Consider the following 16,190-nt stretch of genomic DNA (forward strand, 5'->3'; position numbering starts at 1 on the left):
ATAAAGCATATTTCCCCAAAGCTAGATCTGGCTCTTTTGTTGTTTGCTTCCATTTGCTTTCCTTTAAAATATTAGTAATATTGAATTGAACATGATCAATTTCCCATTGGGACTATTCAGAAATTGTGAGGGTCAGGTCCAAACGCTGCATCAGAGCAACAGGTTGAGACTGGGAATAGAAGGACCTCAAGCGGATGGGCAGATCAAAGAAGGACAGGTTTCTTGTAAAAATTATGAAGTGGTAAAAAATTCACTATTACATAGTGAAGCAAAAACACCTATTTTTATTTCAAAATGAAACAATTTTCAAGGTCTATGCTAAATGTGCCTATGTAGTGCCTCAAGCACCACACATTAAAAAGATGTGAGTGAGAAAATGCGACATTTTTCTTGTTCTCAGCCTTTTAACTGAAATCAGAATTTTAAAGATCATCCTCTAGAGCCTCAGGCAGGACTGCGCCAAGCTCTCTCCCCCGCACCTCGGTCACTTTGGCACTGTCCCCAGTGTCGGTCATCTTCACAGGAGTGGAGCGCTGAGACACAGAGCCCTCTTCTTCACGGTCGGTCCCAGAGTCGTCCTCGGAGCTGCTGGACACAGCCTCCTCACTGGGTGGCGGTGGGGCACTGGCCGCTGTTTTCCGCTGTAAGACAGCTTCTTCTCTGTTGCTTTTGTTTCTTTACAAAGGGGAACATGGTTGTGAAGTATCTTTAAACTGAACCTTCGGCACTGAGTTAATTTACTGTACCAAAGTCTAAATGCTTATGAGGCATGAGAAAATGACTGTGAGAAATTAGGATCTGGATTCAAGTTTTACTTAAGAGAAAAGCTTAATATTTCTCCAGGTACATGTACTCATATTATAAATTCAAAATATGAACCAAAATGTACTTGTAGAGTACAGAAAAGTTTTCTCACCATGTGGCTACTATGACTTCCTGTGGTAAGTAAATTATTTTCAGAATTTATGGTATAATAATGGAAGATTATATGTTTGAGATATTGGTAAAATTATAACTTATAAAAGCTTCAAGAAAAGGTCGAGTCAATTTCATGTATTTTTCCCTCCCTCTCATGAATTTTTATCAATCATAGTATACCAAAATAATAAGGACTGATGAAAATAAATTTAGTTTTTAATTTAATTGTGTTGGATCACATCGGTCATACAGTCATATGAAGTAATAATGTCTGTTTCACTCTACTACCTTCCTACCCCACACCCCTTCCCCTCTCTTTACTCCCCTCTACCTAATCTAAGTACAATCAGAAAAATGAGAAATTATACTCCATTTATGTATGATTTATCAAAATGCATAAATGCAGTCTACTGTCATGTTTAAGAACAAATAAAAAGTTAAAAATAAAAAAATGGGCAGAAAAATTTTATTGTTATTCATAAACAAATATATTTGCTGAATATTCCAATAGTAGAGAACAGGTGAAGGAAAAAATAATAAAAAAACTCATGCTCATAAAAGTATTTACTTTTAATTTAAGTGCCAAATTTGAGAGTATAAGAATTGTGGGCTTTTTCTTTTTAATTCAGAGTGTTATCTAGTAACACTTCTAGTTTAGAAAAAATGTTTACTATTTCACTCTTTAAAAAAAATCTCTATAAGGACTAAAAATACCATAATATTCCAAAATGTCCTAGAAAAGGAAAAAGCAGTATTATTTAATCATAAATTAGATATTATAGAAAATATATTAGTTTTTAACTTGCTGTACTTAAAAATTAAATTTGATGAATATCTGTGCTACCCCTAATACAGCTGGTTGTTAATTTATTTATCCTGGGAACATTTGGAATTCTAAACTCCTGAGGACTTTCCTTCTTTCAAATTCCTCTCAGCATCTGGTTAAGGCTCAACATGAAACTATTCAAAGGTTCCATATTTAAGCCACGGAAATGGTATATCTGGAAAAAATTAGTATATATCCCATGTAGCTAAAATTCAATTAAGATCCTATATACTTTCCCAAATTGAATTAGGATTGTGTATCTACAGTTAGGCCAAGACTTCTGGTCAGAGTCTAGGAGAAATCTTATCACTGGAACTAGGCAGGTCAGTGGAGGATAAAGAGATTCTTATGCCAGAACACAATACATTTGACTTGGGTCTTTCAGAATGAAAATGCAAATGTGGTATGGCTTCTTCATATTATCAGATATAATAGAATAAGTCTCCACCAAACAATGTTATAGTGATACACAGAAAATCTATTATGTTCTCTATCAAGTATATTTGTTTTTATGTTCCTCAGGATGCCAACAAAAATAAACACAATGAGTATAAATTTTTACTTCATATTTTATGTTGGAAAATGAATGTTTTATAGGACATAAAACTATTATCTATTACCTGTCTTTATGCCATCTGTTATATTTCCTATTTACAATAATAAAATGCACTATATTGCTAAAATTCCCATAAATTCTACTTTCAATATTGATCATTTTAATGATCCCAGTGCTACAAATGAACTACCTATATAGATGCAATAAATGGACTGTGCCCCAAACTATGTTACTTGAAGTTATTAGTTTTTGGTGGAAATACTATTGCAAGTGCTATTATTTTACATGAATCTTTAAAATTTCATTCTATATGCAAGTCTTACCCCAATACTGATTTTCCAGTTTCATCTGGTTTCCGCACAGTAAATGGACTTGGATCGATGCCAACAGTCTTAGGCATAAAGTCACTAGAAAAAAATGAAGGCAAAATACCATATGAATCACTGTCTATCAGATGTTATTAGCTTCCATCTCAATTCCCATTCACATTATTCCTTCATTAATGTTAACTTCAGAGCTACATATATTCTGAGCCAAATGTTCAGGAGAGATTCAGATAACCTGGGCCTTAAAAATCCCATGAACTAAAGGGAGTAGGGGACTTCAATGTTACCAGTCTTTGGAATGAAATCTCTATGATTGTGAGGTCCAACAGGTTTGATTCCTAGAACTATGTTGATATCTAAGCTCTGTGTAAGATGTATACTAGCTGGCTGTATATCACAATTAGTTCTCAGGCAAAATTAAAGTCATAAAAACCCATAGCAAAACATTAAGTCATTTAGCTTTATGGACAATGTTTTTAAACTATACCACCAAAGGAGGTAGACAAGATGATCAAAACACAGTGGTATGATTTGAAATATTAATATCCACCTCATTAGGCTGAGGTTAATTCATTAAAATGCTGTTGGAACACTTTATATAGAAACTATTTTAATTTACCACTGGCTGAGATCAGCTGAAGCTTCTTTCTCATTATGCAAGGGCTACCTTACTGTTACCATGGAAGCCAGACCAATTTCCCCAATATGCTAACAAGGCAACACTACTACAAGTTATGCTAAGACACTCCCAGTGTGGCCCTGAATGTCACATTTTTGGAAGAGAAAGTAATCTGACTCAAAATTAACAGTCTGAAAACATTTTCAAACTGTTAAAAGAGACAATGAACAATGTAATTAGTTTAATATTTTTCTTTCTTTTTGATCCTCATAATTTGTAGATTCAGTGTTGGTGAATTTGCTTACTCACTAAATTTATTTGTAATACCAAATCAACATCTATGGTGCTCTTGCAGTCACCTGCAAATGTGTATGTCAAGAACTGGGAAAAATTTGCATCACCAACACTACATTCCCAGCTAATACTGAAGAAGGTACACTCTTTATTTCTGTTCTCCTACTGGAAATGAGTGTCTCTTTACCAACTATTTGGTGCTACTTTTTTCACATTTTTTGTGCTTTCTGTTGGTGACCTTGCTGTTTAAAAATAGTTCCCAATCACAGTACTAAGCACAAGTGTTTTTAAGCACAAAAAAACCATGATGTGCCTTTTGGAGAAAATGTGTGTCATAAATGAGCTTTATTCAGGCATGAGTTACAGTGTCGTTAAATGAGTACAATGTCAGTGAATCAACAATATACATTAAGTAAAGGTGCCCTAAACAGAAACACATACAAAACTAGGTTATATACTGAGCAGTTGATAAAAATATTGTGATCAGATTCTCACAGGACTTCATCCTGTATTTCCTGTAGAAGCAATAGTTCAGTATTCATTAATTCCACTTTTGCAGTGACTACAGAATCTAACTACAACAAATACATCAACTACATATCTGTAAAAACACATACGTATAATGTCATTCCTTTGCTGAGCTGAACGTTTTTAGAAATGACAGGCTTTATAGTAAAACTGCTAAACTTTAACAAGTTTAATTGAAAAATCAAACAAAAATTTCAAACTTTTCCTTACCATTTGAACCTAAAGTAAAATGTGGATTTCTAGAAAACAAAGATATTCCTACATCTACCACACAATTCTTAAACATACATAAGTCACATATGAAGAACACATAAAATGTAAAAATTTAAACTTCTGTATAAAATATAGTCGAGAAGTGATTTGCTCTGCTTAATTTTCTTATTCTGGTTCCACCATTTTTTCTAAAAGTTCCCATCAAATTCTAAAAGAGACATGAGAAAATGAAGTGTGTCCAAAGGCAACAGACCAGGATGGAAAGAGTCTGAACACTATGTCACATGAATTATTGAGGAAATAATGAAGGATATTTACCCTGAAAAGAAAAATATTGCTTCTTCAAATATCTGGAAGGCTGTCCTACAGAAGAGGAACTAGTTTTGTCCTGAGCCTAATAAAAATAGCTACCATTTATTAACCATGTACCTGTGCCAGGTACTTAGGTGGTGTTGTATGTGGGGGTTGGGGAGATGAGGAAAATACAGAAAATAAAGAGAACATTCTCAAAGTCACACAGTTAGGCAGTGGCTGATCTAAGCTACAAATTCCAGCCCTTTTAGTACCAAAGAAAGTATTTTTTAGCTCTCAATTTCTATATTCAATGAAGAAAACTGAGTTTAGTCAGAATGGCAAACTAGGACTAATGATAGGCAGATTGCAACTTATCAAAAGTGACAATTAACTCTAGTTGGCTAACGAGAAGGGGCTGCCTCTTGAAGTAGCAGATCCCCATCCATCACAGGAGGTATTCAAACAGACTGAACACCCACTGCTGGGAAGGCTTGCAGAGGGCATTTCTGGTAAAGTAAGATATATCTATAAGAACTAGGAAAACTATAGCTCCAAAATACTTTGAGCATCAGAGTACTCACAACATACCGTGCTGAACTTGTCATAGCCAAGCAAAAGGTATCGTCAAAACTACTCAATTCATATGGCCGAAAGAACTCATTGTGGATATCAATCTCTTCTTCATATCTGTGAAATTTCTTCACTATCAACTTCTTTAAGTTTGCAGCACAGATAACTAGGAGAGATATTGATAAGTCTTTAGATTGCATCTGCTTTTAAGCAGATATTTTTATAAAACCAAATGGGCACAAAGAGGGTACTATGGTAAATTGCATCAGAGACACAATATCAAATGGGATTCACTCAGCCCCTGTCCTGGAACTTACACATTTGGAAAAGGAATGAGCATATGGCAAGGAAAATATTCAAATTTGTATGTGACCAGCATTAGGGAGACAGGAAAACTAGGTCCAGGGTGGGAGCAGGGATTTACTTTAGAAATCAAATTACTGAATTCTTTAAATTCCTTTTTACTATTAAATACTTGCTTTGGTCTAGTTAAAAAATTGTGCAGCTGTTTCACTAAATTTTTCTTTTTATCCAAATCCTGTTTATGGCCACTGTCAAAGTCCTTTCTTTTCTCCCAGAACAACTACATCTTCTTAACAATATGAGTTATGATTTTGCCCAGTTTCAAGTTACGAATACCTTCAAAATGAATTGATAATTTATTAAGAACTAAAAGTATTTTGTAATATTTTATGGCCTTCCCTACTCAAACTGGGATGATGAACTATGACCAGATGGAGTCCTCCACTGGAATGTTTAAAGTTGGTAGTACACCTTGTTCAGTACTCTTTCATGAATGGGAAAACTGGTTTGCCCAAGGCCAGGGAAATTAACAACAGAGCCAGAACTAACCTGTATCTAAAATTCAGCAATTATTTGAATTTGGACACACCATTCTAATGTATGTATGGTACACTTGAGAGTATTCCATTAATATAAAAATTATCCTGCATCTCTGACAAATTAATCAAATTTAAATGTGACTAAAACATACTTTTATGTACACATCCGTATCCTTTTATTACTGCTTAAATACAGGAAAAAGGGTTGATTTCTCCTTGTGAATGGATCCTCACTTCCTCCCCATTTCCCCCAAATATGTATAAATATAATCAGCACTAGTTTTAAATGATGAATAATTATATTATACTGACTAAATATGTGAAAAACAAACCTAATTAATGTAAGACACAATACAAAGCCTATTTAGATAAAAGGGAATATGATATAGTCCATGCCCTTTAAGATGCTAAGAGACATTACAATTTCCTTTCTATTAAAATAGTAACATAATACTGAATAGCCATGCATTTCTTTCTAGTAAAACATATACAAAGAAAGGATTTGCTGCTTTTAGTTCATTTAGGTAAAACTCCAAAATGTGCTAATGTAAAAATTGAAGAGAACCAAGCACCTACCTTCATCATAAGGCAATGGTAAATGCTTTATTATATCTGGTGTCCACCAGTGAGTATAACTATAAAATTAAAAAAAGAAAAAAGAATAAGATGGACCAAATGTAAAATGTTGGTTTTTCTAAAGTTTATCAAATAAAAGGAGTTATATGGTTAATGATAAGATGTTGCCTCCTATTTCAAAGTTAATATTTTTTCTCTTTTTAAAACGTTTGCAAAACATAGTAGTTCTTCAACATGTTAATTCCCTTCCCAACTCCTTTCATGTTTCAACTCTGTCATAGATTTACAAAAATGTCATGAATATACCTGAGAGTCAAGATGCTCTGATGTTACTTTTAGCTATATATATATTTTAAAAAAAGGATTTGGATATACTAAGTCAACTCTAGGAGGGATTGCCAGGGACCACTGCTACCAGGTTAGCAGTGGGACCTTGACCCAAGTTCTACAAGCAGGGGTCCCTTGCACATAACTATGTGAAAGATTATGATTCCTACTCTGCTATATATGTACACATTTGTATGTGTTGTTAATTAAAACAGTTCAGCAAAATCACCAAAGAGCAAATTAGTTCTAATGAACAAGTTCCCTTAGAAAATAGTGTAGGCCCTGTTAATCTTTAACTGTAAATATTCACTACTTGATTACAGAGGTCAGTCAGAGTTAAGGATAAGGAATTTCAATTGTCTGGATTTCTGCTAAAAGATTCATCTGCTTAAACAGAGAATCTGAAAGAATTCTGATCTGCCTTCTCTTTAATTTCAAAACACACACACACACACACACACACACACACACACACACACACACCAGATTTCCAAGGCAGGAGGGGGGAGCCCATGACCAACAATGCTAAAGAGAGAAGTTTCATGCAAATGGAAGGCTTCCTCACAATAAAATACGGAAGGGACTGGGGTTGTAGCTCAATGGTAAAGAGCTAGCAGGTGGAGGCACTGGGTTCAATCCTCAGTACCACATAAAAATATATAAATAAAATAAAGGTATTGTGTCCATTTACAAATAAAAAATATTTAAAAATAAAATGCTGGAATTACAAATTTGAATAATCCTAATAATCAAGAAATGGAGATCAGAATAGAAGATCTCGAGGATCCAAGATGGCGGACTAGAGGGAGGCTGCGTTCCTTGTTGCTCCGTAACTCCGGTTTCAAGCAGAGGATATCTGTTTCTTGGTGAGGCAGTTTTTGCTGCTTATCGATCCCCTGCTGTTTACCACATTTGTCTGCTGTGCTCACCTACAGTCTGCCAGCATATCGATGCATTTTTGAGTGCAGATTGCTCACTGTCAGGCGCCTATCATCCGCCATTTGCCTGCCTTTCGACTGTCCATCGCCTGCCTTTCACCTATCCATCACCCAACGCACAAGGTTCACCTCCCGATCGTCGGACAACAGTCAGCAAACTGATTGCTGACCACCAGTGGAGCACCAGCTGCCTGCTATTGCCTGGAAGTTACTGTGACGGTACCTGCAAGTTTGATTACATGTGGCTGCCGCCATTTTGAGACAATAGCCAGGCCCCGTAGGACCCCTAGCCAGACTGACTGAGTCCCGTCTTCAGGATCCCTCAACCCGACCGATCACTCCCTGCCTCTGGGGCCCTCACATTGACTGACTGCTCCCTGCCTCCAGGACCCCCAGAACAACTGACTGCGCCCTATCACCGGGACCCCAGACCGACTGATTGCACTCGGCCTCCAGGATCCCACAACCATACCAAACACACCCGACTTCCAGGACACCTGCCTGACCAATCGCATCCTGCCTCCAGGACCTCCAGCTGACCACGTACACACCCTGAGCTGCAGCTCCCCATTTGCCAACATATTTAGAAGCCAGAGCAGCCATCTTGGATAATCCTGGAAGCCTTAGCTCCTAAAGGGTGGGGCAAATCCCATTCTTGAGATGCCTGCTAGAGGCTTGAAGCTCATTGTCAGGTACCTCTCATGCATCAGGCTGCTGAAGATTGGGAGGTTTCATTACAATATGACTGTTATACCGTAGATTTTCTTTTTTCTCCCTATCAAAAAAATTTAAGTTTTTATTTCTTTACTTTTCTTGCTCTCTTTTCCTTTTGTTTACCTGTTCCCTCAGAGTCTCTTTCTCCCTTTTTTGCATGCAAACATCCAATTTCCTTTCATTACACTCTCACCCTTTCTATTATCTAGAACTTCTGTATATTCTTTTCTTATCCCATTAACAGCTACATTCTACAACCCTCTGCATCCTCTTTGTCCTCCATTTGAAACTGCAGACCTTACTGCAAATCTGTTTTACTGAAGATAATATTTGAACTCATTCTGTTTATTATGACAATTTTGTTATTGTCCTCATAGGGGTTATTTGGTCTAGGATTGTATAGTGTCTGAATTGGGAACTGCTAATATTGATTTCCCCTTAAAGAAAGGGTTTTGGAAACCTATAGGGCCACTATAAGCCTATAGGGGGAAATCTGCAATACCCCAGATCTGCACTGCTACAGGGGAAGATACATGAACAAAATGAAAAAACAAGGGAAGAAAATGATCCAAACAAATCTAGATTCTATATTAATAGAATCCAATGACAGTATGTTAGAAGAAATGTCAGAAAAGGACTTCAGATTATACAGGATTAAGATGATGCGCGAAGCAAAGGATGAGATAAGAGAGCAAATGCAGGTAATGAATGATAATACCAATAAGCTGAAAGAGCAAGTGCAGGAAGCAAAAACTCATTTCAACAAAGACAGATTCTCAAAAAAAAAAAAAAAAAAAAAAAAAAAAAAAAAAACCGGAAATCCTTGAAATGAAGGAAACAATAAACCAAATAAAAAAACTCAATGGGAAGCATCACCAAAAGACTAGACCATTTGGAAGACAGAACCTCAGACAATGAAGACAAAATATTTAATCTTGAAAATTAAAGTTGCCCAAACAGAGAAGATGGTAAGAAATCATGAACAGAATCTCCAAGAACTATGGGACATCATGAAAAGACCAAATTTAAGAATTATTGGGATTGAGGAAGGCACAGAGATGCAAACCAAAGGAATGAACAACCTATTCAATGAAATAATATCAGAAAATTTCCCAAACCTGAAGAATCAAATGGAAAATCAAGTACAAGAGGCTTACAGAACACTAAATGCATAAAATCACAACAGGTCCACACCAAGGCACATTATAATGAAAATGCCTAACATTCAAAATAAAGATAGGATTTTGAAGGCCACGAGAGAAGAGCATCAGATTACATATAGGGGGAGACCAATATGGATAGCAGCAGACTTCTCAACCCAGACTCTAAAAGCTAGAAGGGCCTGGAACAACATATTTCAAGCTCTGAAAGAACATGGTTGCCAACCAAGAATCCTATACCCAGCAAAACTAACCTTCAGATTTGAAGATGAAATAAAATCCTTCCAAGATAAACAAAAGTTAAAAGAATTTACAAATATAAAGCCTGCGCTACAGAATGTTCTCAACAAAATATTCCATGAGGAGGAAATGAAAAACAACAATGGAGATCAGCAAAGGGAGGGACTACCTTAGAGAAAAACCACTCAAAGGAGAAACCAAGCCAACTTAAAAACCAAAAATAAGCCAAATGATTGGGAATACAAATCATATCTCAATAATAACCCTGAACATTAATGGTCTAAAGTCATCAATCAAAAGACACAGACTGGCAGAATGGATTAAAAAGAAAGACCCAACAATATGCTGCCTGCAAGAGACTCATCTCATAGAAAAAGACATCCACAGACTAAAGGTGAAAGAATGGGAAAAAACCTACCATGCACATGGACTCAGTAAAAGAGCAGGGGTTTCCATCCTTATATCAGATAAAGTGGACTTCAAGCCAAAGTTAGTCAGAAGGGATAAAGGACATTTCATACTGCTTAAGGGAACCATAAATCAGGAAGACATAACGATAGTAAATATTTATGCCCAAAACAATGGTGCATCCCTGTACATCAAACAAATCCTTCTCAATTTCAGGAATCACATAGACCACAACACAATAATTCTGGGTGACTTTAACGCACCGCTGTCACCACTAGATAGATCTTCCAAACAAAAACCAACCAAAGAAACCATAGAACTCAATAACACAATCAATAACCTAGACTTAATAGACATATATACAATATTCCATCCATCATCGAGCAGATTCACTTTCTTCTTAGCAGCACATGGAACCTTCTCAAAAATAGACCATATGTTATGCCACAAAGCAGCCCTTAGGAAATGCAAAATCAGATCATAATGGACTGAGAGTAGAAATCAATGACAAAATAAAAAACAGAAATTACTCCAACACCTGGAGACTAAATAATATGCTATAGAATGAAACATGGATAACAGAAAACATCAGGGAGGAGATAAAAAAATCCTTAGAGGTCAATGAGAACGACGATACAACATATCAAAATCTCTGGGACACTATGAAAGTGGTACTAAGCGGAATATTCATTGCATGGAGCGCATTCTAGAAAAGACTGAAAAGTCAACAACTAAATGACCTAACATTACAGCTCAAAGCCCTAGAAAAAGAACAGAATAACAGCAAAAGTAGTAGAAGACAGGAAATAATTAAAACCAGAGCTGAAATCAATGAAATTGAAACAAAAGAAACAATTCAAAAAATTGACAAAACAAAAAGTTGGTTCTTTGAGAAAGTAAACAAAATAGACAAACCCTTAGCCACATTAACAAAGAGGAGAGAGAAAACTCAAATTACTAAAATTCATGATAAAAAAGGAAATATCACGACAGACACCACTGAGATACATAACATAACGAGAAGCTACTTCAAAAATCTGTATTCCAACGAAATAGAAACTACCAAAGACATTGACAAATTTCTAGAGACATATGCTCCTCCCAAACTGAACCAGGAGGACATACACAATTTAAACAGATCAATAACAAGCAATGAATAGAAGAAGCCATTAAAAATCTACCATCCAAGAAAAGCCCAGGACCAGATGGATTCTCAGCTGAGTTCTAAAAGACCTTCAAAGAAGAACTCATTCCAATACCTCTCAAAGTATTCCAGGAAATAGAAAAGGAGAGTACCCTACTGAACTCATTCTATGAAGCTAATATCACCCTCATACCCAAACCAGGAAAAGACACATCAAGGAAAGAAAATTTTAGACCAATATCCTTGATGAATATAGATGCAAAGATCCTTAACGAAATATTGGCAAACTGTATCCAAAAATATATTAAGAAAATCGTGCACCATGATCAAGTGGGGTTCATCCTTAGAATGCAAGGATGGTTTAACATTCGTAAATCAATAAACATAATCCATCATGTCAACAGACTTAAGGATAAGAATCATATGGTTATTTCAATTGACGCAGAAAAAGCGTTCGACAAAATACAACACCCCTTCATGCTCAAAACACTAGAAAATATAGGGATAGTGGGAACATATCTGAACATTGTAAAGGCTATTTGTGCTAAGCCCATGGCCAACATCATTCTTAATGGAGAAAAACTGAAACCATTCCCTTTAAAAATGGGAACAAGACAGGGATGTCCTCTTTCACCACTTCTATTCAACATTGTTCTCGAAACTCTAGCCAGAGCAATTAGGCAGACTAAAGAAATTAGAGGGATACAAATAGGAAAAGAGGAACTTAAGCTGTCACTATTTGCTGATGACATGATTCTATATTTAGAGGATCCAAAAAACTCCTCCAGAAAACTTCTAGACCTCATCAATGAATTCAGCAAAATAGCAGGCTATAAAATCAACACGCACAAATCTAAAGCATTTTTATACGCAAGCGACGAAACAGCTGAAAGGGAAATGAGGAAAACAACTCCATTTGCAATAGCCTTGAAAAAAATAGAATACTTGGGAATCAATCTAACCAAAGAGGTAAAAGATCTCTATAATGAAAACTTCAAAACATTGAAGAAAGAACTTGAGGAAGACCTTAGAAGATGGAAAGATCTCCCATATTCTTGGATAGGCAGAATTAATATTGTCAAAATGGCCATACTACCAAAAGTGCTATACAGATTCAATGCAATTCCAATTAAAATCCCAATGTTGTACCTTACCGAAATAGAGCAAGCAATCATGAAATTCATCTGGAAGAATAAGAAACCCAGAATAGCTAAAGCAATCCTTAGCAGAAAGAATCAAACAGGGGGTATCGCAATACCAGATCTTCAACTATACTACAAAGCAATAGTAACAAAAACGGCATGGTATTGGCACCAAAAGAGACAGGTAGATCAATGGTACAGAATAGAGGACACAGACACAAACCCAAATAAATACAATTTTCTCATACTAGACAAAGGGGCCAAAAATATGCAATGGAGAAAAGATAGCCTCTTCAACAAATGGTGTTGGGAAAACTGGAAATCCATATGCAACAGAATGAAACTAAACCCCTATCTCTCACCCTGCACAAAAATCAACTCACAATGGATCAAGGACCTCGGAATCAGACCAGAGACCCTTCATCTTATAGAAGAAAAGGAGGTCCAAAACTTCATCATGTCGGCTTCGGATCAGACTTCCTTAACAGGACTCCCATAGAATAAGAAATAAAAGCAAGAATCAACAACTGGGATAGATTCAAACTAAAAAGCTTTCTCTCAGCAAAGGAAACTATCAGCATTACGAAGAGAGAGCCTACAGAGTGGGAGAACATCTTTGCCACTCATACTTCAGATAGAGCACTAATTTCCAGAATCTATAAAGAACTCAAAAAACTCTACACCAAGAATACAAATAACCCAATCAACAAATGGGCTAAGGATATGAACAGACGCTTCACAGAAGATCTACAAGCAATCAACAGATATATGAAAAAATGTTCAGTATCTCTAGTAATAAGAGAAATGCAAATCAAAACTACCCTAAGATTCCATCTCACCCCAATTAGAATGGCGATTATCAAGAATACAAGTGACAATAGTTGTTGGAGAGGATGTGGGGAAAAAGGTACACTCATACATTGCTGGTGGGGATGCAAATTAGTGCAGCCACTCTGGAAAGCAGTGTGGAGATTCCTTAGAAAACTTGGATTGGACCTACCATTTGCCCCAGCTATCCCACTCCTTGGCCTATACCCAAAGGACTTAAAATCAGCATACTACAGAGATATAGCCACATCAATGTTCATAGCTGCTCAATTCACAATAGCCAGATTGTGGAACCAACCTAGATGTCCTTCAATTGATGAATGGATAAAGAAACTGTGGTATAAATATACAATGGAATATTACTCAGCTATAAAGAATAATAAAATTATGGCATTTGCAGGCAAATGGATGAAGTTGGAGAATATCATGCTAAGTGAGATAAGCCAATCTCAAAAAACCAAAGGAAGAATGATATCACTAATAAGTGGATGATGACACATAATGGGGGATCGGAGGGGGGCAAGAGTGGAGGAAGGAGGGACTGTATAGAGGGAAAAGAGGGGTGGGAGGGGTGGGGGAAGGAAAAAATAACAGAATGAATCAAACATCATTACCCTATGTAAATGTATGATTACACAAATGGTATGCTGTTACTCCATGTACAAACAGAAACAACATGTATCCCATTTGTTTACAATTAAAATAAATTAAATTTTTTTAAAAAAGAAAGAAATGGAGCTATATCCAAGTAAAACTAGCAACAAAGGGAACTTTCCTAGAGATGACAAGCAGAATCCATACCAAGGATAATGAAAAGAGGAACATGAAGCCTAATGAAATGTGAAGTAGGAATAATGCTTTGATAGCAGGAGAGGTTTCCAAAGTTCTGTTTTAGACTGAAGTTATGCTTTAGAGCAGTGCTTGCTAAAATCCATTCTGCAAATGAACCACGTGGGGATCTTGTTAAAAGGCAGATTCTTATTCAGCAGGTAAAGTCTCAGATTCTGCATTTATGACGGGATCCTGGGTGATGCCAAAGGACTGGCCTTCAAACTGCTTTTCCAATAGCAAGGTTTCAGAGCATGAAAAGAACAGAGAAAGGATAGACTGCTGCTTGCAGAGAATTCATTCAGTTATTCAACATTTATTAAGCACCTGCTATGTGTCAGATACTACTGCTCTTCATGTTGGAAATGCCATGCTGAAAATAATGATGAAATAGAACTATTTAATTCCAGCATGGTTTCTATCTTCATCAGCTATGACAAGTTTCAGGCTTGAAAGAAAAATATACAATATAAAAAGAAACTGTGTAGAGTCCAAGAGACAAAAGGAAGCAAAAGGGTATCTCTAAAAGCATTCAAGGGGCCTGGTACCTCTGTGATCAATATATCTTTAAGGAACACTGATGAATACAGCTACACTGGAAATGGGCAAATGTGATCTTGATGGCTCAAAGAGGGCAAGAGATTTCAAAAACTATACATCATTGAGGGTGATGTCAATTTCAAAACAAAAGAATCAAGGATTAAAGATATGTTGTAAGTGACCCCAAAAGATAACAAGTGAATTCTATAAATTCACATATGCTTACTAAAGTAAGCCATCTCAGGATCATCTCATTTTCTTTTCTGATTAGAAAAATCAGACTATCCGATCAAGGAAATGAAAAAGAGCTAATTGTTTAATAAGGTTCAGTGTGTGCACGTGTGTATGAGTACGTGTGTGTGTGTGTGTGTGTGTGAATACATATGTATAACTTCTACTCTGTGATGACCTAACCTGGACAGAGGAGGAAAATAGAGAAGATATCAGATAGTATATGAGGAATTCCCTAAAGAATGATGCTTACAATTATCTTGCTTAGGAAAAAGAAGTATATTCTAAAGAATGTGTTTTAGCTCAGAATGCACTATGTGGGGAACAAGAATTAAGATATAATCTTGTATTAGTGATTTGAGACTAAGTCATACATTTTTAAAATATATTACAAATTTTACTTCCCTATGCAATATAAACCAAGTCCAAGTCCTCTGAGTGAGTCTCAGAAGCAAAGAAGCTATGAGAAATACCTGCCTTGGGGAGGATGAGCTTAGAAGGATGGAGGATGAGACACCAAGACCACGACCAATCTTTATCACCTCCTTACTGGGCACGTGTACTCACAGGAAGAACATCTGTTTTGGGACAGAAACCTGCTCTGGAACCAGGGATGAGAATGGGAGACTGCACTGGGAACCACTACCTCTTTGCATACAATACCCCAAAATTTAGATTCTTTTCTCTTTTTCAGTCCCTACTATTAGGATTGTTAAATTCCACTGGATTGCTTAGGAAGATTGGGGAGAATTTTAAACGACTATCTTTAACTATCTAAGCTAACTATCTTAGCTTAACTGACGTAGAAACTCTCTGAAACAACATACACGATCTTGAGCAAAGCAATCAATATTTGTGATGTTTGAACAAGAAAGAGAAATACGGGCAGGGCAACTGTGTAGTTAGGTGGACTTAACAGCTATTTAAACAATTCTAACCAAAAAGCACTCAAATAGCATTAAATGGAGGGATTTATCAGGCGGAACACCACAGGCTTCTGCCACCTGAATTCATTCAACATTTTTCATCTAGGACTTGTACTGGGATCAAGACAGTCAGTTGATTAAACCTGAAGAAGCTTCAGAGTTAGAAATATTTGTTAATAAAAAGGATGTTCATTTAAACAAT

General features: G+C 36.3%; 1 protein-coding gene across 3 annotated transcripts in view; it reads right to left on the minus strand.

Annotated features, from left to right (window-relative positions):
• The window catches only part of Fig4 (FIG4 phosphoinositide 5-phosphatase), a 115,973-nt gene that overhangs the window by 35,277 nt on the left and 64,506 nt on the right, over positions 1 to 16,190 (minus strand). For all 3 annotated transcript variants that reach the window (XM_047559405.1, XM_047559406.1, XM_047559407.1), the window contains 4 exons: positions 6,563 to 6,621; positions 5,163 to 5,310; positions 2,624 to 2,707; positions 480 to 675 (listed from right to left, as the gene is read on the minus strand). In XM_047559405.1, the coding sequence (XP_047415361.1) occupies positions 480 to 675; positions 2,624 to 2,707; positions 5,163 to 5,310; positions 6,563 to 6,621 (487 nt within the window). The remainder of the gene's footprint in view (positions 1 to 479; positions 676 to 2,623; positions 2,708 to 5,162; positions 5,311 to 6,562; positions 6,622 to 16,190) is intronic.

This window comes from Sciurus carolinensis, chromosome 7 (assembly GCF_902686445.1).
Source record: "Sciurus carolinensis chromosome 7, mSciCar1.2, whole genome shotgun sequence".
Lineage (NCBI taxonomy): Eukaryota > Metazoa > Chordata > Mammalia > Rodentia > Sciuridae > Sciurus > Sciurus carolinensis.